General features: G+C 40.7%; 1 protein-coding gene across 19 annotated transcripts in view; it reads right to left on the bottom strand.

Annotated features, from left to right (window-relative positions):
• Positions 1-23,848, bottom strand: part of TSPAN4 (tetraspanin 4) — a 468,762-nt gene that overhangs the window by 54,191 nt on the left and 390,723 nt on the right. For 17 of the 19 annotated variants that reach the window (XR_012835748.1, XR_012835749.1, XM_075754869.1 and 14 more), the window contains 2 exons: positions 22,590-22,781; positions 3,540-3,614 (listed from right to left, as the gene is read on the bottom strand). Coding sequence is in view for 17 of the 19 variants with exons in the window: in XM_075754869.1 (XP_075610984.1) it covers positions 3,540-3,614; positions 22,590-22,781 (267 nt within the window). In the remaining 2 variants the exon portion in view is untranslated. The remainder of the gene's footprint in view (positions 1-3,539; positions 3,615-22,589; positions 22,782-23,848) is intronic. The other 2 variants (XM_075754880.1, XM_075754879.1) reach the window with 1 other exon arrangement.

Below are 23,848 nucleotides of genomic sequence, written 5' to 3'. Positions count from 1 at the left end.
ATAGTGCAGCTCCAAGAAGCAAGGCATTATCCCTTTTTCCTTCCTAATACTATGTATTCCTGAGCTTTCTCCAAGCCCCTCTCTCTTTACAACATCAGACCATATAGCCAGTTCAGAGAAAGAGTTATGAAGTCCAGGGCAGCATTTATCTCATGAGATCAAGACAAATGTTTCCCCATCAAGAAAAGAGAAGATGACATTCTAGGGCATGGGAGCACATTGGTTGCTTAAAATCTCAGAGAGGCTGCTGCCAAGTCACTAGAATGAAAGGCAGAGGCAATTTTTGGGCTTCTCCCAAGCTGATGAATGAGAACGGGTCAGTCTACACTGCCTTGAGTCCCAGTAGCCAGTCCTGTCAACCTCAACAGCAGCACGTTCTTCCACAGCAAAAGAATAAAAGCTTTGTGCCAAAAACCTATCTGTGAATGGCTGTAAAGGACTTTTGACTTGATGCTTTTTAATAATTAGTATGCTACTAAAGCAACAGTCCCAGCAATGGATACAGAGAGACTACTTCACAGCTTGGGAGACCATGCATTGTGTCCACATGCACCTGGATGCACACCCACCCTGGGCTGATACTGCAGTGCAAGCACTAGCTTGCTACTGTGTCCATTCTGCAGCAGAAGGAATAAAATGCGTATCATTCACTGGACAAGTACTAATAAGTCAGCTGCAATACCCAGCCCTGCTGTCTGCACAGCTCAGTCTCTCAAATCCCTTGCTGTCACCCAAAACACTAAGAGCTCTAAATTTAGAATTGGCCCCAGCTGCCTGCAGAGTCTTGGGCAACTCTCAGCTCCTGCCTCTCCACCAAAATCGGGTAATAACACTGTCCTGCTTCACAGAAAGAGGAGAGTATTGATTAAACTTTGTAGCAAGGGATGAAGTATCCACTCCGAACTCCTTCCACTTGACAAAGTGGGAGTAAATGAAAACTGCAAGGGAATCCATTATTCAACCTCATCTCAAGACAGAAACAGAAAGTAACGATTGGCCCCATTTTATCCTGGGAAGAATTTTACATGTACACACACTCCTAATTAACAGAAGACTACCAGGTACTGGAAAAAACTGATTTTATATATACAGATGTGTGTATATATACACATATGAATGATACAGAAGCCCTCAAAGACTTAATCTGCAGAGTCCTTTTCTACTTTTGCACATGCAAATGTTGCTTTCTTCTGATGCGCAAGTGTTAGTGTAGATTGTTCCTTCACTGATTTTCCCAGGAACCACATTAACAATTACTGTGGTGAACTTGTCTGGGTCAGCTGCTTCCCCATACCAGTAAGCGTGACAATATTGTTCTTCACAGGAGGAAAGACAGCACACAAAATCTAAGCATGCTGTATGAAAATACTAGTTTTAGGCTGCTCCTGTTTTATTTATTCTGTAGACATGACTGTAAGTGTAACACAGAGACAAACTATTGATTTCCTCAGTATAAGACCATGGATTTAAAGTCATACAGGAACATTAAGAGCTTCTAAATTTGATCATCCACAATATACGGACTACAGCAATTTCTTTAGTCAGTAAAACTGCACTTGAACTGAAGCCCGTATTTTAGACTGTTTTGATCTTACAGACAACTGTAGTGTACCTCCTGCATCAACCTACAGTACGTGACTCAGAGGAAAGTTAAATTTCCTGATCTCTTTATTAAAAACAAATAAATCCCACTGAAAACCAATAGGCTGAAGGAAGGAGGGACTCCTTCCTGGCACTTTTTCACTATTTTTATCTCTGAAGGACCAACATTCTCTGTGACACACTTGTCAACATAACAGTGCTGATTGCTTTATGAATAAAAATGTTTCTTTTTTTTTGATTCTTTCCTCCATACCCACACATTTATCAAACTATCAGCCTCAACAACAGCCAACAGGGAATTCTACAAGATGATGATGTGGAGCATAAGAAAGAGTTCTGGTTTAAACCTGCTCCTTAATATTTTCAAGTATTTCTTGTGTTCAGGACAGCTCTTTAATATGTCATATTTTAGAAACTGCTATCATTTTTCTTCTTAAGATCTCTTAAGTAGAGGATCTCTTTCCTTTCCCAAACTGAATTAGGGTAGTCTCCATAATCCTTCTTCACGACTGCTCTCTCCCACCTTTCTAGCACTTCTAATTGTTTCTGTAACCAAAACTCAACATTAAATTCACAGTGAGGTGAGTCCATCAATTTATACAATGACATGATAATATTTTCTAACTGACTCTCTCTATATAGCCAAGCGTTGTATTCGGGTTTTGGAGGCCCACTGCATATTAAGTAGATGCCTTTATTAAGCTGTCATGTATGACGTGTAGATCTCTTTCCCAAGAGGTTACAAGTAATTCAGAATCCAATAATGCATACAAGTAATTTTAAATTGCCCCTTCTACTTTAATTACCTTGCAAGTTAATGCCATGTTCCAGCTACAGCATGCCATTTGGCAACCTAGCTCTTTACAGTCCTTCAGAAGTGCACCTCACAATCACTCACAATGTTCCTTAATTAATTCGGAGCCTTTCTATAAAGTAATGCTGACATCTTATCCACTCCTCACCCAGGTTATTGCTAAACATACTGAGTATAACTAGGTCCACTGTTAACCTTATTTTTATTTTGATATTTTCTATAGTTATTTTTATTATTTTTTGTTATTTTGTCTTTACATTCCAGAAGAAGATGTTTATTGGCAATGTACCTCATGACTGTTAATTCATGGCAAAATTTTGCCACCTAGCCTGTGATTTTCAAGCTCCCTTAGTCTTCGGTTATAAGAGACTTTGACAGTTTTGATTGAATAGACAGGTTACACACAATTATGCCCTTGTTTTGGGCGTATTCATGTAAGATTTTTTTTTTTTAAGAAAAAATATTTTAAGGATAAAGATAATTCAGATAGGCAACCTTGCCCTTAAAACAGAAATACCAAGTATTTCTTGGAACAAAGGTCAAACATAAGTAAAATTTGAAACCACAAACAAAGGCTTTGCTAATTAAACTTTTATACATTTACCCTGGCTTTCCACTAGAATCAAAGTGCACATGCGCTGCAAGGAGCAACTTGGAAGGAGCATGAATTGTGTGCCTTTGCCTGTGCTAAGGCTACCTCCTTTGTAACAACATTATTGTGGTTCTTAAATTGTAAACATAATTTTTAAACATCCTATTCATTCTGATGGCTGCCTTTTCCTACATGTGCCTAGTAAGGGTCATTGGCTTCTTTGGTTTTTTTGTGGGGGTTTTTGGTGTTTGGTTTTGGTGTTTGGTTTTGGTTGTGGGTTTTTTTTTTTTTTTTAAATGGCAGATGCACTTGGCAGTATCTGTGACCTTGAGTTATACACATGAGCAAGCAAGATAGCCCAGTCCTGCAAGGCTGTTTATGCATTCTGAGAGAGCTCCTTCTGAGAGGAGTGTCTCAAGGAAGACAGAAACATGACGTGCATACCAAGCCAAGTGCTTCATGATTTATTTATAGGGAATAGGGGCATAAAAATTTGCTGAAGAGGAAAGAAAAATGAAGAATTTGACTTACCTTGTCAGTGTAGACGAAGAACAGAATCACAACAGTGAGCTCCAACAGAAATATAATTAACAGCATGATAAAAAACTGTCAAGAGAAGAAGGGATGGGGGAAAAACAAAAAGCAAAACCCATCAACATCTATTTCAGCTTTTTCTGGATGCACAATAAGTACATTGAGCAGATCATACAGAATGGGGAGTGGGAGTCATACAGGCAGCAAGATGCAAAACTGCTGTGTTACAGCAGAACAAAAGGCACATGACATGCAGCAACTGAAAAAGCAGGTAAAGGACTAGTGAGGAAACAACAGTACACGGGCATTAGCATGGCTGATTTATATCACTGATTTGAGCCGAACAGCATAAAATCCCACAAAGACCTTTCCCTCCAGCAGCCCAGTACTCTATTTGACAGTAACCCTTGAGGACTCTTCCCAGGCTAGGTTTCCTTTATTTTTTTCCCCATCAGGTCTTTCCAATTAACAAGATATCAGCAAAATCCACAGCTTAGACTTTCCATTGCAAGAGAAGGTAGCCTAGCACATAAACCATAAAGTCATAGCCTCTTTCAAGGGGGATTGTAGGAGAAGTGAAAGGCACACCAAAAAGCTTGTATACCAAGTTAGCTCTACAAGCAGTTTTGGGTAGCTACACAAATCACCCAGGGGTTTCAATTGAAAGGGGCTGACTTGCACTGAAGACATCAAAGCAAAGTCGGTACATCTCTTTTTCTCCTCATAAGCCATGGAACTGTCTAAAACTCAGTAGTCAAAAGCTCAAAGGAGTGGATAAAAAAATTTTAACACAGGGATTTCAGGTAGGTTCTCTAAAGCCCTCAGCTCTGATGGACTTCAGTGAGAGGAACTGTTGGTAATGCCAAACACTTCTGAAAAACCATATCCTCTGCTTTTTGCTAAGGTGCTGGACGGGTCTGCAGCACAGGTCTGTGGCAGCATCAACACAGCGGTTGCACCGACATTAGAACAAGCGCTAGTGGAGCTTTAAATGAAACTGAGTTTTGCAGATACAGGTAAAGAAGAGTGAGTCATTCTGTAAACTTTTTAGGCTCAGGCAAAGGTCCAGCTTCATATAATATAAACTCCCTACACTTAGCAGCCTGCAAGGCTTGAATTCTAATACTGAGCAACACTGACTTAATTGAAATCCCATCCCCAAGAGAAAAAAAAAACAGTTACCATCTCTTCAGCTTCAACCACAGGGCTGCAAACCTATGAAAGTTTAATAACTACAAAGCCTTATCAGAGCTTCTTCACAGCCTGGTAAGTCAAAACCAAACCTTTGAACCTATGGATTTCTGTGATTGAATGGAGGGCAAAAGGTCAAGAAGGGGAAAATATCTTTCTCCAGTAGTACAATTACACTGTCTACAGAACTCATTGCATTTTGCCTCGTGAGTCTTAAATTAAAGTTTATTTTCAAATCTTCATCACTAGTATCTTCACACCTGCCTGACCCTAATACTGGATCCTATTACTGCCCAGTTGTGAATCACAGAACTCATTCACACTCGTGATCCAAGCTGATTTCCATATCATTACTATCCAACACTGACCTTCTGTATGGCTTTGCAAACCAGTCTTGGTGCAGCTTGCTTTTTATGTTTACGATTTTAGCCTGCTGCATAGCCTTTGTCCTTGAAACAGGACAAAGCATAGCACTCTTTGCAAAGATGCATAGACACTTTGCTATACTTCATTTGGCTGTGGGGTATTTTTTTGCTCATCCATAAAGCATGACCTTTCCAAAATGTGCACACAAACACCACTGTCTCCCTCTGAAATTCAGTGGCATAGCCTGGATTACATCAGGTGATTTCTAGAACAAAGGAAGGACTTGTACCCATCATAAAGAGTGATCAGCATTTCTTACCACAGGACCCCAATTTAGTCAGCTTAGAATTTTGCCAAACCTCAACTGTCTATGCTTATATATACTGAGCTTGTTTCTGTCTAAAGGGTAAGAGGTTTTGGAAGAACTTCAAAAATAGCACTTTGAATATTTCTAAGAATGAAGAACAGTAAAGTATGTTATTCTGTCCAGGTTAAATTTCTGGTGGCTTAATTTGAAATCCTCTCACACTCTGGTGTTTAGAGCAGGGACTTGAAACAAAGTGCAGCTCCATTTCAGGCACGTGCCTTTTGTCTCACCCAACTATGAGTGGATTTTTGTGGGAAAGTTATTAGCCTTCAAAAAACTGCATTTCATACATCCAGTAGAGATAAGAGGACTCAGCAGCTAAAACCTTAAAAGTCTACAACTACAAAAAGCCTACTCACATCCATCCCACAGCTCATGTGCGACCAGACAACTCATAAACCATCCCACAGCATCTTTCCTGCTCCTGTGGTACCCACATGCCCGCAATGCCTTTCTGCTGTACTCTCAGAGCTGATGGCCTCCAGTCTTGCTTCACAGGACATGACCTGGAACAGTGGCTATGGCCAGGAACCAGAGTAAAATTCAGGGACCTTTTTTTCCTGTGCCCTCAAGAAAGTGTTTCCTCCCTTCTCCACACATACCAGCATGGAGACAGTAGAGATGAAGCCAGGGAATGACTTTGCTGGGAAGCCTGAGGAAGAACATTTCTAACAGCAGATGGGGAATGGTTTGGTTTAGGGTATGATCTGGATACCAGTGTTAGAGAAACTGGATGTAATGGCAGTAGCCAATCAGGGCAGGAGACACCAGAGAAAAAGGCAAGGCCTGTGCAGCGGCAGAGGATGCCTGTGCACATGGATACCCAGAAGGAGCTGTGCCTTTGGGAGGATGGTGGCCTGTGGAGGACCCCATGCTGGAGCCATGGAAAAAAAAAGAGCAAGAAGCAAAGAGTGGCAGAAAAAGGAAAGCACACCACACTGACCCCCATGACTGAGTATAATATGCAGGCAGTGGACTGGAGACTGGCAAGGGGGGAGGAGAGGTGTCTAAAGGGAAGTTGAAGTTTTTTCCTCAAGTGTGTAATTGTCATTATTTCTTAATACCAAAACCAGTAATTAAAAGTTCATCTTAATTGGCAGTAAATTAGGGGAAATTTCAAAACTTGAGAGTGTTTTTCCCTGCAGCACTAAGCCATACAACTCTGCTAAAACCCCTAATCTCAGGTCTGGAGCAGGCAGCTGCTGTTGCCAGCTGTGCCACTGTGTTCAGCAGCAGAAGGCTGTGGGGTGGATCTTCAGGTGAGACCATGATGGTGGTCCTGCTTTCTTCAGTTCATATTAGAGAAATAGGTATGACGTTGCCATCATAAAAGATGCTAAAACTGTGAAGTCAAGCACTCAAAATTTAGGAAATCTCAGACTAAAAGTCCTCTCAGCGATGGTTACGTACCATGTCTAAGTCTTTCCCTACACAGACTCAGAAGTTACTCTAAGCTGTTACTGGTGGGAAATTGCTTTCATGTGCTGCAGATTTTGGAAGTCATACAGTGAACCAAAATTAATGTACACTGTTCAGAAAGTCAAAACATAGATAAGTAGGATTATACTCTTTCTCCATAGAAAAATATTTTTGTTTTTAAATAAAACCTCTAGTTTTATCTTTCTTACTATTTGCATTCATTGACAAAAACTACACTGTTATATCACAGATAACTAACATGTATTAGTAATTACACTGTTTGCAGACAGTAGAGACATGCACTGTATCTTTTATTGCAAAGGTATATTAGGTGAGGGCAACTTTAAGGTGGAGGCTTCAAATTCACCACCTGGTAAAAGCTACAGGCACTTACATGTCAGCACATTTATCATCCCCCTTTAAAGAATAACCCTACCTGAACCCAAAACAACAAGTCAGAAAGTAAAAATCGAGGCTTCAGACTGAGCTGGCTGCAAAACATAGCCTGCACACCTTAGCACATCTTCTGATACACCAGACTACAGTGCATGCATGGACGCATGCACAACCTGCTCCTCTATTCCCATAGTGCATTCCAACAAAAGTTCACTTTCAGTTCCATCCTCAGTATCATCTCAAGGTGAATGATGCCCAACCTGGGGCCAGAACCAGCTTGCCATATCCCATTCAAATTTAAAAGAAAGAAATACAAGGCTGAAGGCTCACAGCACATAAACCCCCACCACACCTGCTGGAAACACTCACAGCTCCTTTTCAAATGAGTTTTCTCACTGTGGTGATAAATACAGAGAAGAATAAAAATGAGTTTTGCTTTGGTTCACTGGGGCTGCAGGCTGTTGGTATAATAAAGATTTATGCATGAAGAAACAACAATCCCAAAGCAAAGCATTCATGTAAAACTCAATAAAAAAAAAAAAGATTAATCTGACCTTGTACAGAGAGATGCTTTACTACCCTACTTGTCAAACAGTGGGATGCAAACTAGTAGAGGTTCACTGGAGAGGTACCTACTGCACAGCTTTTCATAAATTACACCTGACATAACCCCACAGACGTTTTCATGAGAAGGGAGGTATGGTGATGCCTTTCTGTCTATCTACCACTGCTGATTTTCATCCTTAAGAAAACTAAGGTCAGTTTCTCAGCAGTTACCTTCATATTCTATAAAGCCCATGACTTTCCCACAGGTTCCCATTAAAGGAGTAGATAAAAGGAAGTATGCAATTGTTATCAAGCCTACCTCATAGCTATGCATCACCCTCCTGATGTCAGAGAGAGAAAAATCTATTAGAGAAGAGGTCCCAACTTGCAACTCCATCCCCATTGGAGCTGTACTAGGCTTTTGACCCACTAGTTCCAGTTTCCTTCATCCAGCCTCTTAATATCAGTGGAAGAATCAAGAACTGTTCCCTATGTACATCCTTTATACCACGTTTCCATCACAGCTCACAAAGGCACAGAGCAGTAAGCTAATTACGTTTTTGTCCCAAACAAACAAGTTTCTCTGTTTTCTCAGTGTTAGAGAAACTTGCCTCTCTGCATGACGACCGAGCATCACACACTACTACACAGGACTGGATCTTTTGCTTCCCCACTGCCCCTCCTTCCCAAATCTTCTCAATAGTTCTATCATGTTGCTCAAATTGCCTATCCCTTTGTGTCAGGATTAGCTGATCTCACAGTCTCCCAAAACCAAAAGTGACCAAGTACAATGAAAACCAATCTGTGATCATCTTGTTAGTCTCCTAACATTTTGCTTGAGACTAAACATGATATAACTGATGGCAAAATCAAGAATGCTGTGTTTAGACTGATCCCTGAAGTAATGCTTTTAGTTTGATGCGAGTCTGTCTCGGAAGGAGACAGCAAGATCTCAGTGCGTCAGGCCCTCTTCTCAACTTAGCTAATGACAGGAGACAGAAGTTTCTTGCAAAGTATTATTCAAATCCTCTTCAACAAACAGCAAGAAAATAGTCAAAAAAAAGTCAGCAGCCTCTTTGGAATAGTGACACATTCCAAAACAGTTTTAAAATTCATGGCTTAGCAAATAATTTGTTTAGACCAAACAGCCTACAAATTAGCATAACTTACCTAAGAAACTGACAAATAACTTCAACAGTCAGCCTGTGCTCTGTTGCATCATGTAGTGCTTACATGGTTAACCTGTCTGCGAAGGAGACAGTTAGCTTCTTTTCTGACAGAGACAATACGAAGTAAAACACATGAGCAGGTAGATTGCTCCTGTGAAAGTGCTCCAGCAAGCTAACTGCTCTTGGTCTGCAGCAGCTCCCAGGATGAAGAGAAAAAAACCCAGATTTACAGGTAAGCTTTCCTCTGTAACATCAACTGCAAGTTTGGTACAGTCAATCATTTTGCCCTTTATTTAGGCTGCATTACCAAGTCCTCACTGATCAGCTTTAATTTCAGTATTACATTTCACTTCCTAATTAATAAGCACCTCAGGTAGAAGAAATTACAGAGAATTCATCGGGCTAAAATTGTTGGTCTTCCAAGAGAACTCTAACTTCATAGCCTGGGAGGGATTTCAATTTGTCTGCCTGGTCCTAATGCGTACATATATAACTTTGGTCTTCAAGAATAGTCCAGCTCTGGCTGCTAGAAGACTTAGCTCTTAGAATCACAGAAACATATAGGTTGGCAGTGACCTCTGGTCCAACCCCTTGTTAAAAGCACAGTCAACTAGATGAAGCTGTGCAGAGCTGTGCCCAATCACCTTCTGAGCATCTGAGGATGAAGATGGACAGCCATCCACAGCCTCACTGGACATCTTTTTCCAATACTTGACTATCTTCATGATAACAAAAATATTCTGCATCTCTAATTGGAATTTCCCTTGTTGTAACTTGTGTCTGTTACCTCTTGTCCAATCCCTGCGAATCCTTCCAAAAGCTGTATTTTCTTTAGACTCTTCGATAAGGTAGTTGAAGATAGGAGTAAAATCTCCTCCTTGCTTTAATTTCTTAAGACAGAACAAACCCAGCTCTCTCAATCTGTCCTTGTACATCGTGTGCCCCATAATCATCATGGTGGCCCTCCATTGGACTCCTTCCCCTCTGGTATGTACGTCTCTTCTACTGGGGAGCCCCAAATTGGGCTAAGCACTCCAGATGTAGCCTTATCTTATTCTGGAAGAAGATGTTATTCTTTCTCAGTGTGAAGAAATGTAAGGGAATGTGGGGCTTACTACGGCCCAGAACTACCCAATTATTAGATCTATCTTTTTATTCTGATTTAAGACAAAGACACATATTAAAGTGCAGGCTCTCCCAACCTTTGAAAGATCTCTGCTTGTTCTGATCAAAAGCAGAAGTTCCTTTACTTTTGAGTTAAAAGGAGGATTATCAGATTGTGTTACTATGCTTTAGGCCTAAACTATCTGCCAAAAATATTTTTTATTGATTTTTAGATTATAGTTTGATATGAACAGAAATGCTAAAAAAAAATTACATCACATTCTGCACATAATCTATTCTGCAGGGATGGCATGTTACCTTTAATACTGAAGGTGTAAACAGTATCTCTCTTTTTTGAACAAATTAAGTCAAACCTTTACCTACAAATTCACAGAGCTCCATTAAAGTCAAAAGAATTTAATGGATTTTACAGCAGCCACACTTTACCAAGCTGCCTGAAAATGAAGAACTTTCCTTGAATTTAATATGCTTTGTAATTTTGCTGTGCTTTAATCATGATTATTTATATTGAAATAATATCTACTAGATTGAGTGGAGATTCCACATTACTATGGCTGGCATTGTCAAAATCTTATATCTTCCCCACAGAAGTGTAGCATCCCCATGCCTAACCAAATTAAAACAGATGCATGAATAAACTTAAATGCATAAAGTTGAGAACAAAAAGGGGTAACACTGTCAGAGATCCAGAATGCTATAAACTATTGCCAAATTTACTGCATATTCCACACTGAAAAAAATCAAACCACCTACGAAAAGCCAAAATCAATGCAAGAATTTCCATGGAGGTACTGGAAAACAGAACTCCAGGTACTGGAGAATGACCTGCTCTTTACACCTGCTTTCAGGTACCAATGCTTGCCAATGTTGGCTCTGGCTTTCTAAGTACAGCAATACAAAGATCATCCCCAAGCATTTTAAAAGGTTTCCCAAAATAGCTCTTTTATTACATACTGGTACATGACTTCCACAGAATAAAAACTGATATGGTATAGATTTTATTAGCACTCAAAAAACCCCAAAAAACCAACTTTCTTCCACTTTTGAAAGGAAAGGTGTTTAATGTATCACTAGTTCTCACAAGCAGTTTGATTTAACATAATTCCTCAAAGGCATTTTGATCTGATACATTAATAGAGAGTGGGAACACCATAGGCTCACTTAGTTTTTTACAATTTTCTTTGATTTTCTTTTCCAAGGAACTGAGCAAGGAGAGGAGAACAGAAGAAAAAGTGCAATGGGAATTGTACTTGCATCTTAGAAGTGACAACTTCTGCAGCCTGAAAGACTTGTATAGAAAGAGACAGAGCAATGAATGCGAAATGACAGGACAGTGCCCAGACAATAAAAATAACTGGAATTAGAGTCAATAAAATCCCAGTGTATTGATCTATCACATGAACTTCACAACAAAAAGGAAAGGGCAGCTTGCTTCCATCAATTTCCATCATAGTAGATTCTGATTCTACATCTCTGTACCAAAGGTTTTGCTGACACGTGGTTTGAATTCTCCTTTTGTTAGTTCTAGACCATTGCTCCTACTTACTAACCTTTGTAGCACCATGCATGCTTCCTTTCTGCCCATAGTATTTAGGCTCCTTGAATATTTGTAGACTTATGTCCCATCTGAGCCCTCTCTCTGCCATGCTGTGCATATTTAGCTCTCTTAATACTTCCTTGGAAGTAAATCTCTTTAGCCTCCTGACCTTTTTTTTTAGCATAAAAATGTAAGTTTGTTCATAAACTGTAAAAAAAGGCAGTAATGTATATGAGCAAACTTATGAACAGAAACTCCATTATGAAAATGGCATGTATTTAAATTTGGTTCATCAGCTATTATTCTCTAAAAGCCTTAATAGTTAATTCATTGTGATTGTGACAGTGTCGTGCATGCTTTATGCCTGCTAGATATATAGTACAGCTCTGTTTATGTTTGGACTATATCTTTTATGAATGTGCAAAAATTCCTGCTGATCAATAAGGCTCAGAGAAATCTGCAGTAATTATTTCTGGGAAGATATACAACATATGCAGTTTTAACACGTTAACAGTATTTCATTTCAGTCTCATTACTCCTTGGAATCATTCAGTCTTACTGCATTAGTAAGTGAGAGTTGAGAGACTTGACGTTGCCATACTGTGTGTCACAGGATTTTAACTGGCATTTTGTGGTATTTCTAGTAATTTTCCATCTTCTCCAAAAACTGACTCAAAATCAAGGAAGTGTAATCAAATATTAGCCAGATATCACTCTCACATCACAACAGTGAGTAGGTATAGGCCCATTTAACAGCTCGCAGATTATAATTACTTAGCACAAATAAAGGTCTCGCTGGTCTTTGACTCTCTTTAAGGGTTGCTTCATCTCTTGTGCAAACATAATGCAAAGGTGTGATATGATTTGGTGCCAATCTTTATCCTAGTCAAGACAGAAACTCACCCTACTTGTGAAGTGCAATGCAGCTGAAGAAGAACTAAAACATCAGACTAGCTCTTACAAGTCCCTGTGCCACTTCCATTAATAACAAAGTAGTTGCTTGAGTCCGTCTAACATATCTAATGGTAATAGAAAATACAACTAAAAGGCTCTGGCTTGGGGTTAATCCAGTATTCTTCATCTATGGCAAAGATATGCAAAGTTAGTTAGTGTCTAAACTTACACCATACCCAGATTATTTCATACCCAGGAGCTCCAGCATGACACACCATCGGACAGCTCAGTGCCGCGAGAGGAGGAAGAGGAGGAGAGTAGCAGCGTGCGGTCCTCATACACCCTGCTTGGGGATCAAGTGAGTCAGCAGGGCTGGCTTCACACTCATGTTCACATCGAACATCTGGCTGACCCCAAGTGCTGGGCAAACTGACAGAAGCTCCCCCAAGACAATAAGGGCAAATGACATGATCATGCTGCTCAGCTGACTTATGATGAGCCAAAGGGGAAAAAAATTACTCTGAAATTCTGCAGTTCTCCTTTTACATGTATTTGCAAACTGTGAGCTAAGTTTGCAATGGGACCTCACCTGCTAATTATAACAACAGAAAATTTCTCTTATTTCTAGGAGTCTCAAAACAGCATCTAGAAACTGTACTGCATGTGTAAGTGAAGGAAATGATGGAATAGATGGTCAAGAAGAGGAAAAAAGGACAAGGTAGAGTATTTTGCCTGTATTTAAATTCTACTGCTGTTTTTCTCCCCAGTTTGCTGTTCCCAAATGTGCTACAGAGAGGCTGCTGCATCAGACGCACATGGGTCAGTCTTGTAGTAGCTTAAAAAATGATCAGCAAGTCTGTTTGGTTTACCTAATTCTGCCTTTTAGCTGGTAACATTCTCCCTCTGGGGAACTGAAATGCCTATAATATCAAATCAGCTCTGGCTACACCTTGTGTAGGCATCACTGATTTACACAAACTAGCCTCCATTTCTTTACCTCCAGAGCTAGATTTTTCTGAGGTTCAGGTAATTCTAATCCTTAAAGAAAAAAGCCAGTGTTGCTCTTTAATTTAAGAAGTAGTGTTAAGGTAGATAAAATAGCAAATGAATGATTTGGAATATAAGCATACATGCTACTTTGGTAAGCCTATCGCTTTCCATCCAAGGAGATAATTTTGTTAGGAAAATAATTATCAAATGATATGCTCTAAAGTGACATGAATGTCTGAGCTGGCAAGGAGCACACAGAGTCTCTCTCCTCTGCCTTTGAAATGGGAGTAATTCTGTTGCTTATCTTACACATGACCCTAGGTCTGGAGCAAAAGCCTGTCAAAATGAGCAGAGGTCAGTCTTATAGATCAATGAACACATCTGTCCAGAGACTACAAGCTCTGGCAGAAAACAGGCTTCCTTGAAAGTGTTTTCCTGACCACCATGTAGTCTTATGCTCTGCTCTTCCATTGCAAGGTTCATTGGATTACTTAATTGTCCTGGTAATTTGATGTGCAGTGAGGTATCTGTAACCCACCTCAAATCCTTACAGACAGTAGTAGAGCAAGATGAGGCTTGGTTTCTGGGTTCCTTTTGAAATGGCTCAGAGCCAGGTGTCTTATCAAGAAACTCTGTCACATGAGTTGATTGAATCCTGAGACAAAAGATGGGGTGAGGGAGCCTTTCTAAGTGATAGAGGATCTTGAGCCTGCATTCACTGTCAGAGAAGCTGATGTTGCTAACACTCAAAACTACTCGTTAATAATCAACCAGGAGTTAGGAACTCAGAAACACTGACAACCATTTAGACAAACAGATTAAGTCTTCAACTGATATAAATTAGTATAGCTCCACTGACTCCTGCACATGGTGCTGTCACACTGACTGCCATAAAGCAGTATCTTGGCAATACAGAAAAGGAATGGGGACATTCTTCATTAAGAGGGTGGTCAGTCCCTGGAACTGACTCCCCAGGGAAGTGGTCATGGCACCAAGCCTGTCAGAGTTCAAGGAGCATCTGGTCGATGCTCTCAGTCATATGGTTTAGTTTTACCTAGTCCTGCGAGGAGCAGGGAGTTGGACTCAATAATTCTTATGGGTCCCTTCCAACTTGAGATATTCTATGATTCTACAATTCAAAACATATCAGGCACTAGTGGTATTGCATTAGTCTATATTAGAAAAATAAATACTACCCTATGACATAAGCGCTGCCTACACATTGAGTCTAGGCTCAAGTTTAAAAACAGAAGGAAGGGAAGGGAGGGAAGGGAGGAAAAACAGCTTTACAATTTTCTCTCCTCTGTTCCCAGATCCTTTGATTAAGTGCTACCAGAGCTGAAGAAAAGGGAGGAAGGAGAGGACTCAGACAGGTCCCGTCCGCTCCTGAGTTTCAGTATCAGCCAAGCAGGAGGAGCTAAAAATTGGAAGGCAATGAGGAGTAGATTCTTAATAATAAAGGAGAAGCAACAAAACTAGGGGAGTTTGGTGCTCAGTACTTGCAGTCCAAACAGGTAGCAAGTTAGGGTTTTCCAATGCAACACAGCACTACACAGAGAAGTGTTAGACATGACGTATAATGCTCTCGGGCTGTGAGTATGGTATCTTCCTGGTCTTTGCATCACTTGCTTGCTGCTGTGGCTGCAGCCACAATTTCCCTGATTTTGCTACTTGGATTGCTAGAAGAACATAAGCTCCTGTGCTAAGCTGGAATGAGAATCTAGTGTTTGGTGTGTAGCATTAAATTAGTTAGTTAAAGTCATTCACAGGCTATTTCTTTCCCATCTAGTGGCTTTGAAATAAATTTCCTGTCACCAATGGAGTTTCAGCTGTCAGCTCTCTGATTGGATCCAGTGATGCTATTGAAAACAGTAGGGGTTTTTATTCTTCTTTTCTTCCCACTCATTAACTTTTTCCTCATTTTCTTTATTGCTATTTCACTTACAGATGAGCTGGCTGAAATTCAGAAAACTCTCAACAGCAGAGTAACAAGACATCATGGGCACTCATTTTCCCCTTGGACTATTCCATAAATAAGGGGCTTTTGATGTCTGGATAGTCATTCAGATAGGTATATAGTATCTGTTCTTCCACAGCTGGTCCTGACCTAGTATGAAGGTTTAATTCTGATCTTATTCATTCCAGCAACTGTGATAGACTCCTCGCTTATTAACATGAGGTTCTCATTTAAATTAAGCTGAACACATAGATCTGTCTGTTAATGATTATTTTCTTTCCTCGTCTCATTAATCATTGTTTCAGCTTTTCTACACTAACAAAAAAAAAAAAAAAAAAAAAAAAAATAAGGCTGATCCACAAATCAGGAATAAGGGGAAAGAGGGTGTATCTAAGCCATCTTCTTACTTATCTAATCCTTGATCTGATGGAACATACCCAACCTTGGCACCTCATAAGAAGGCAGCTGGCTTTGTGTAATCAGAGAGGAATAAATATTTTGCCTACTTCAAGCCCTTTCCCCTTTCTAATATATTCCTGTAAGGACAATAAATATATGGTGAAGAATCCCTTACGTTAACTTACAGCCTTTTTAGGCCTGAAGGTCTACACAAACAATACTTGTTCTCTACCTCTTTGGATTATTGGCCATGTTGCGCATCCCAACCAGGAGCAGAACAACATGTTCATTCTACCAAATCATTGGAGAAAAAACAAAGTGTCACAAAATCAGAGGGTGACATAAAGAACCGCCTTTGGATCTTATTTCCTTCCAGGACATGGGTTATTATTTCAGTTGCAAGTGTCTGGAAACATGGTATCTCTACACGTGTGCTGTAACAACAAAATAGACATCAAAATCCCTCCTTCGCAAAGGGCCTGATACTGGTTTTTACCAGTAACTATGATTTCTGTACCAAAAGTAAGTTCTTATTTGCAAAAAAATTGCATTAGACCATGTTCACATGGCCTTCCTGGCAGCTTTTCTGAATGTCCTGTTTCCTATTTAACTGAAGGCAATATTGCAATTAGGCTGATCGGCTCAGCTGGGACAGCCTGCAGTTGAGCTCATGGAAACCAGCTAATTGTGCCAATTAGGCACTTTCAACAAAATAAAAATTAGAACTAACTTTGCGTTGGGATATTTATTTATCATTTGGACATAATACATATGATGAAAGAAATCAAAGTTGTCATTACTATTATGGAAACATGGACTAAATACTTCTTAAAGGTCGTTGTAGCACACAGGACAGCTAGACATGTTCTTCTGTAATCAGAGAAAGATGATAAAGGCACTGAGTTGAGATTTAGACAGTTTGGGTTTGCTTCATAGCTCTCCCACAATCTTCCCAGTGCAACCTATGCAAGGCACTTAGTTTCACTTTGCTGCAGCTCCCCATCTGTCTAATGAGGATAATAATACTTTCCATTTGTCTTATCTATTTAGATGGTAAGCTCTACTCGTCAGGGACCTCCTCTTACCAGGAGTTTTATACAGAATGAGCATTCTGATCTCATGGGCTGCATGGAGGGGATACTGTAATACAGATAAGAAATAGCATAATCCATCATGATTTAACATCTAGAGATTTTTAACCTGGACTATCCATGGAATAATGACCTTTTTCACTGCAAGCACACAAATATAGATCTCTGCTGAACACGTATGAAAGGCAGAGAATTCAGGCAATTTAGCTCTTCAAACACAGATCTTAAGCAATTAACCTAAAAGGCAATGTTTACACAGACACTTAAGGATCAGCTAGGTCAACGTTTGAGCATGAAAGAGAAAAAAGTACTTAATTAGGCATAAATTTCTTCAGCATACAGCAATGGCATGTGCACATGTATATACAGCACTTGCCTAAAGTCAGTACTACGATCAAGTCTTCGTAACTGATCATGCTAGAGTGGTTCAGCAAGATGGTGCCTCGTCTTCTGCAAGGACAGCTGAAAAGCACGTGCACTGCAATGGGGTTAAGAGCACTCAAGCTAAACGTTTTGCTAAAATTCACCAAGATGATGAATACAGCTAGTAGCTCTGATGGACATTAGAACTACAACACATTTGCAAAGGGGAAGGGAGCAAAAATGGGTTCCTAATTTTGTTTCAAGATAGCCTATAGAGATTTGCAGTACAGCTAGGTGATCCTGCAATGCAGGATTAAATACCTACGAAAAAAAATAATCAATGGAAGTCCATAAACTAATTTTCTCAGGTCAGACTCTTAGCTTATTATCTCTGTCACCTGTTCAGGACAGTGACCCAATCCATCAGAACAAAGCTGCCATTTTCTAATTACAGCTGAGCTTGAAGCAGAGGGATCTCTGTTATACAGTCTTGAGCAAGCATAGCAGAAATGTCAAAGGAATCTTCCTGAAGCAAGAAAGTATTGTTTTCCTGCTTCACTCATCAGTTTGCATCTACATTCAGATGCAAGATTATATATACCAGGTTGTATACTAATTTCAAGAAATGCTAGTTGCTCTGATTTCCCTAGGGAAATCTAATGATGGAAAAATTTATCTTTCCCATTGTAGTTGGAGCAAATAAGAATCATTGCAAATATCCATTCTTTGTTCACCAAGATCTTAGTATGACAGCTGCACAACTCACCCCATCTGCGTATTTTTGCAGAACGCATAGGATGGTTTAGGTTTCATTTTAAATTTTTTTTCACACTCTATTTTAGATTTTTAAATTATTCCAGTCCTCTGAATGCAGAGAAACAGGAATGAGCCTGTTTCTTAAGAGATAAATGAGGCATATCCTGGCTATACATTGCCACTGGGTAAGGAATATCTGCCAGCTCCTTAGTTGGTGGACACCAGGTAAGTCCTCTCAAGTCAGTAACACTGTGAAGCCTTAGGCTATCTAAACACTCTATTCAGAGAGTTAACATGGATCATTCCTGATATTGCATGCAGCCATGCAAAAATCTCATTTACAAATTAAACTTCACTTCTGCTTTCAACCTCCTTTCTCCATCTGTCCTCTGCTACTTAAAACACTTTGTCTGTCCTCTCTTTCAAAAGTCGTTGGCAAATGCCAGAGACAAGCAATTATTATTATATCACAGCAGCCTAATACCAAAGAGCTTACAGGTTTGTTCTGACAACCCAATACAAATGTCATATGTGGAGAACACAAAGATACAGGATCAGAGTCTCATCTGCTCTGCAACCTCCTGTATGAAATATAAATAGATTAAAATGTCTTTTTGATACTGCTCATTTCTCATTCGCTTAAGGAGACTCCTTAGGAAATCTCATCCCTTATCACACCATCGAACAGGAGCACTAATTATAAAGGCAAGACCATAGACAAAATTCCTGCTGTGTCTAACACCACATTAAATTGTGCTCCTCCAACAAAGGCGGGTTGAGCTAGTAGTTCTTCCTGCCCTGCTCCCTCCCAGTCCATTTTAGGATCCCAGTGGTGCACCATGCCTCCTGCAATATCTCCAATATCTTCCCCCAAACCACCCAAGCCAATAACAGCAGCACATCCTCCCAACTACATCCTTCCCCAACTTCTAACTGCCACATCCTTTTCTCTTTCTTCTGCTTTTAGGGAGCAGAACAAGAGGTGCTCCTGTTGCAAGGGAAATTTGTCTTTCCAGTCCTTGCAGGTCTAAAGACCACACCAACCTATCATTAGGACGGGGTGTGCTACAGGAGATAACAGCAAGTGAAAGTCCAAATTGTTCTTGGTTAAACCAGGCACATCCATGTGGTCCATATGCTTATGATACCATTAAGTGTCTTCAAGGAGATCTTAAGGGCATGATTTCAGAGCAGGAGGTGACGAGAATACAGTACAGGCAGAGCATCTAGAGAACCAGATGACATTCATATCATCTTTATTACTGTCTACAATCATACTTAACATCCCAGATTTTCTCTCACACTGTATTGAGCAGAGGAAAGGGGGAGGTCAATGAAACCTGTTACTCACAGATACACAGTGATGTTCTGCTCAGTGGAGCAATGTTTAATCTCATACATGTAGGTTATAACTTGAGTATCTGCCGTTCCACCATGATAGCATCCCTGGGTACCCCTCCAGCTTGATTTATTCCACTTCCTTTTCTTCTTGTCCATTCCAAGCCTCACTTCATCACACTATTGCATACAGACTACTGAAACATGCAAGGGACACAACATCCTAGCTTTTACTTCTTCCTTTCATTTTAGTAGTCCATTAATAGCTTTTCATTGCTTTTAGCCCCACCACAAACTGTTTCAACTGCCTGCAGGCCTTGTCTAATGCCTGTCCATCCCAGTTCCCTAAGTTTGTTTAGCACTTGCCTTTTTATTGGTCTAGTGCTGTGGCTGACCAAATATCAGGAGGTGAGAGCAAATTAAGAGAATAAAGTATATGATCCGTGTGAACCGCATGAAGTTCAACAAGACCAAGTGCAAGGTCCTGCACGTGGGTCAGCACAATCCCAAGCACGACTATAGGCTGGGTGGAGAATGGATTGAAAGCAGCCCTGAGGAGAAGGACTTGGGGTATTGATTGATGAGAAGCTCAACATGAGCCTGCAGTGTGCGCTTGCAGCCCAGAAAGCCAACCGTGTCCTGGGCTGCATCAAAAGAAGTGTGACCAGCAGGTCAAGGGAGGTGATTGTGCCCCTCTACTCAGCTCTTGTGAGACCCCACCTGGAGTACTGCATCCAGCTCTGGGGGCCCCAGTACAGGAGAGACATGAAGCTGTTGGAAAGAGTCCAGAGGAGGGTCACGAAGCTGATCGGAGGGCCGGAGCACCTCTCCTGTGAGGACAGGCTGACAGAGTTGGGATTGTTCAGCCTGGAGAAAAGAAGGCTCCACGGAGATCTAATTGCGGCTTTCCAGTACCTGAAGGGGGGCCTACAGGAAAGACGGTCAGGGACTGTTTATCAGGGAGTGTAGTGACAGGACAAGGGGTAATGGGTTCAAGCTGAAGGAGGGTCGATTTAGATTGGATGTTAGAAAGAAATTCTTTACTGTGAGTGTGGTGAGGCACTGGAACAGGTTGCCCAGAGAGGTTGTGGAGGCCCCATCCCTGGAAGTGTTTAAGACCAGGCTGGATGAGGCTTTGGGCAACGTGGTCTAGTGGAGGGTGTCCCTGCCCACGGCAGTGGGGTTGGAACTAGATGATCTTTGAGGTCCCTTCCAACCCAAACCATCCTATGATGATTCTATGATCCAGTGAATAGTGCAACAGAATATACTACCCATACAATCAAATAGCCTCCATCAGCCCATCTTAAACACCTGTGCAGACAGACTTCAGTTTCTCTGGCTGTGTACTATCAAAGCTCCTATTTCCAAATGGAAGAAAAGTTAGCTAAACCAAACGCTGTAGAAGGAGATACAGTAGTGACATCACACACGAGCATGAAAACTTGTTCCATGACTTGCTGTCACATTTGTGGCAATACCTTCTGGAGACATAAATTACAGGAATTCAGTTAAAAAAGCAATCTTAGCTACTACCAGGAACTAAGCCAGATATTAAGTGATGGCCTGGGAGATATAGAAAGGAGTGCAAGGACTTGATCCTGCAGTGACTGTTAAACACGTAAGGCTGCGCATGCTTCGTAGCTTTCCCTTTACAATTTAGATGGTAAATCCTATAACATCCCAGCTTCAACAAAACAGTCCTCTTAAAAAGCAGTAGAGAAGGGGCATTCTCAGGGATGTCTAACAAAAAACAAAGATATTTTGGGAAGACACTACTTTTAATTTGGCAGAACAGAGTGTTGGGAACACCTGTGAAATAAGAAAAGGATGAAGAGATGTAGCAACAACACACTCTAAGAACAGTCTTGGTTTGATGTTCAGGAAGTGCTTTCATTCAACCATTTATTTTGCTACCTGCACTACCTAGAAAAATGGGAGCTGGCCAAAACCAAATGCCCTGGCCCTGGACTTAAAAGCACTATTTCAAACACAGGTCAAACAGAACCAGCAATTTGGGGAAAGGAAGACTAAGAACAAACCTACATGATAAGGCTTTGCCTTAATTTCAAATTATGTTGTTAATTTTAGTTTCAAACCACCTACCTGCCACATAAATAGTCCTTACTAGTCTAGACTGACTAGTCCTGACTTTTACTGATTAAATATCAGCAGAAACAACTGATTAAGGCATGGGGTCTGGAAAGAATTCTCTATCGAGGCTTGGAATCTCACAGTCACTTAAAGATTTTTACAGGGTGCATTTTTCTCGGAGGCTGTGTGCTTTCACTTATTCTGTAGTTCCCAGGGGAGCAAAATGAATATGTGAAGCACAGTGAGGAACAGCCCTTTACCAAGGAATCACCAGCTCACCAAACTAAATCCCAGCTTCACTTCACAGTGAAGTCCTGGACTTAAGCAGCAAGATCACCTCACTTCCTCGTCTTAGCTGAACAGGACCCAAAATATACACTAACACGAACTACAGCAGGCACTCACTACTCGTAAAGTCCAGCTTTGAGTGGCACCAAATTACATTTTGATAAAATACACCAGGGATGTGGCTCAAGCCTCTGTTAAATCAGGGACAGCTAGCACCTTACTAATCTTTGATTTCACAGCAGTCTCCTTGTGCTGGCACCTTTGCTTCCTGACATCTCAGCCTTTTGAGAGTTAATGACTAGCAAAACCAGCATTGCCAAATCTGAAGGACTTAATTTCCAATTTAAACCAAAATCAACCTCTTTACAATGTTTCCTGCCTACACCGATCTTTCTGCCCAGGACTTCAGATCATCAGTCCCACCAGGGCAGACATTTGGAGTTGATAGCTACCAAAGCTGAGTAAAAAGTAATTTAAGGGTACACTGCAAAAGATGTCTTCACAAACCTGTCCCCCTTCCCTGAAGAGTTCAAGGAAACCCACACCACCACTAACCATTCCCTTCTTGCAGGTCTCATCCTCCAGGGACAGGTTAAAAGCATGATCAGGAATGATCTAGCTGCTCCTTAGAGCTATCAAAGGCTGATTCAAACATGACTCACATCTCATTCATGTCAAGTGGGCAACTTCTGCTGAAATACAGGACACTGTAACACCAGCACCTTAAGACAGCAAACACTGCATAGCAGCTTAATACTCACACTCAGCAGGAGGCACTTGTTTTCTTTGATGGCACCTATGCAGCCCACGAAGCCAATGATCATGACAAATGTCCCTGTGACGATCAGTAGGTTGGCAGCTGACAGGGACGGGAAAGAAGAGGAGAGGGTGGCGAAGTTCCCTTGGGTAACAGCCAGCCAGATGCCTACTCCAAGGATTCCACAGCCTCCCAACTGGAAAAATAAAGAGAAACAAAGAAACTTGTTATCGTATCCACACAACCCCAGATATTAACCCATATCAATACAGCAGTGGTAGAACAGCTCTGCTGGGGTAAACCCAGCAGTCACACCTAATAAGAAATGATCTCTCCTTATGGCACTTTCAGCAGGGAAAACACACAAAGGAGAAAGAAAAAAAAATATATATAGAGGGGGAACTCATCAGTAAGATGTAACACTCAAGAAAAAGACCTAGATTTCCTAAATCCAAAGACACAACTTCAAATATCAGGTCTCTTCCTCTCTAGTGAAAAAGCAGACACTGAGTAAAGGAGAATTTCCCAAAGATTCAGATCTTAAAGGGATTGAAAAAAATGCATATCCTATTTACGCACCTCAGACAGCTGCCCAGAATAGCTGAAGCACTTTCGATACCCTGTTCTTCCCATCCCAATACAATACCTCCCATCTCTGACACATGTCAAACAAATCTTGCCAGAGCATCCCCTGGTGGGACACCTCACACCTCTTCTTAGTTAGTTCCTGTCCAAGGTCAAGCCTTCCTTGGAAGCAAGAGAGCATTTAGAGTGTAAAGGGGCCAGAGAAGGAGGGAGAATCCTCCCATAACATTAAAAAACCCAGATAGATGTTTACTCCTAATGTGGCCACTAGTTTGGTAATTCAACCCTTAGAAGAGGACTTGGCTAGTTTAGGAAAAGTTTGAGAGTGGAATAGTAGTACAGGTTCCCCAGGCATGTGAGGAAGGAGAAGGGAGGATGCCAGTGCAGGCAGCAGTCACCACAAAAACATAAAATTTACAATTATTATATACACAAGGAACTTTTAAAAAATGCAAACATTTATAAGCACACTGCTTATAATTGTGAGAAAGCCTGCAGAATTGTAACAATCTAAGTAAAGCTGAGCAATTAAATAGAATTAAACCAAAAGGGATTTTGCATTATTATACGGTCACACAGCAGAGCATCACTTAGGTTTCTTTAATGCTCTCTCTTTAAAATAACCAATTTTTATTGAGTTTTATAATTGCATTTTATTATCCAAATCAATTAAAGGCT

The sequence above is a fragment of the Balearica regulorum genome, chromosome 5 (assembly GCF_011004875.1).
Source record: "Balearica regulorum gibbericeps isolate bBalReg1 chromosome 5, bBalReg1.pri, whole genome shotgun sequence".
Classification (NCBI taxonomy): domain Eukaryota; kingdom Metazoa; phylum Chordata; class Aves; order Gruiformes; family Gruidae; genus Balearica; species Balearica regulorum.
This window is presented reverse-complemented; position numbering and strand designations above follow the sequence as displayed.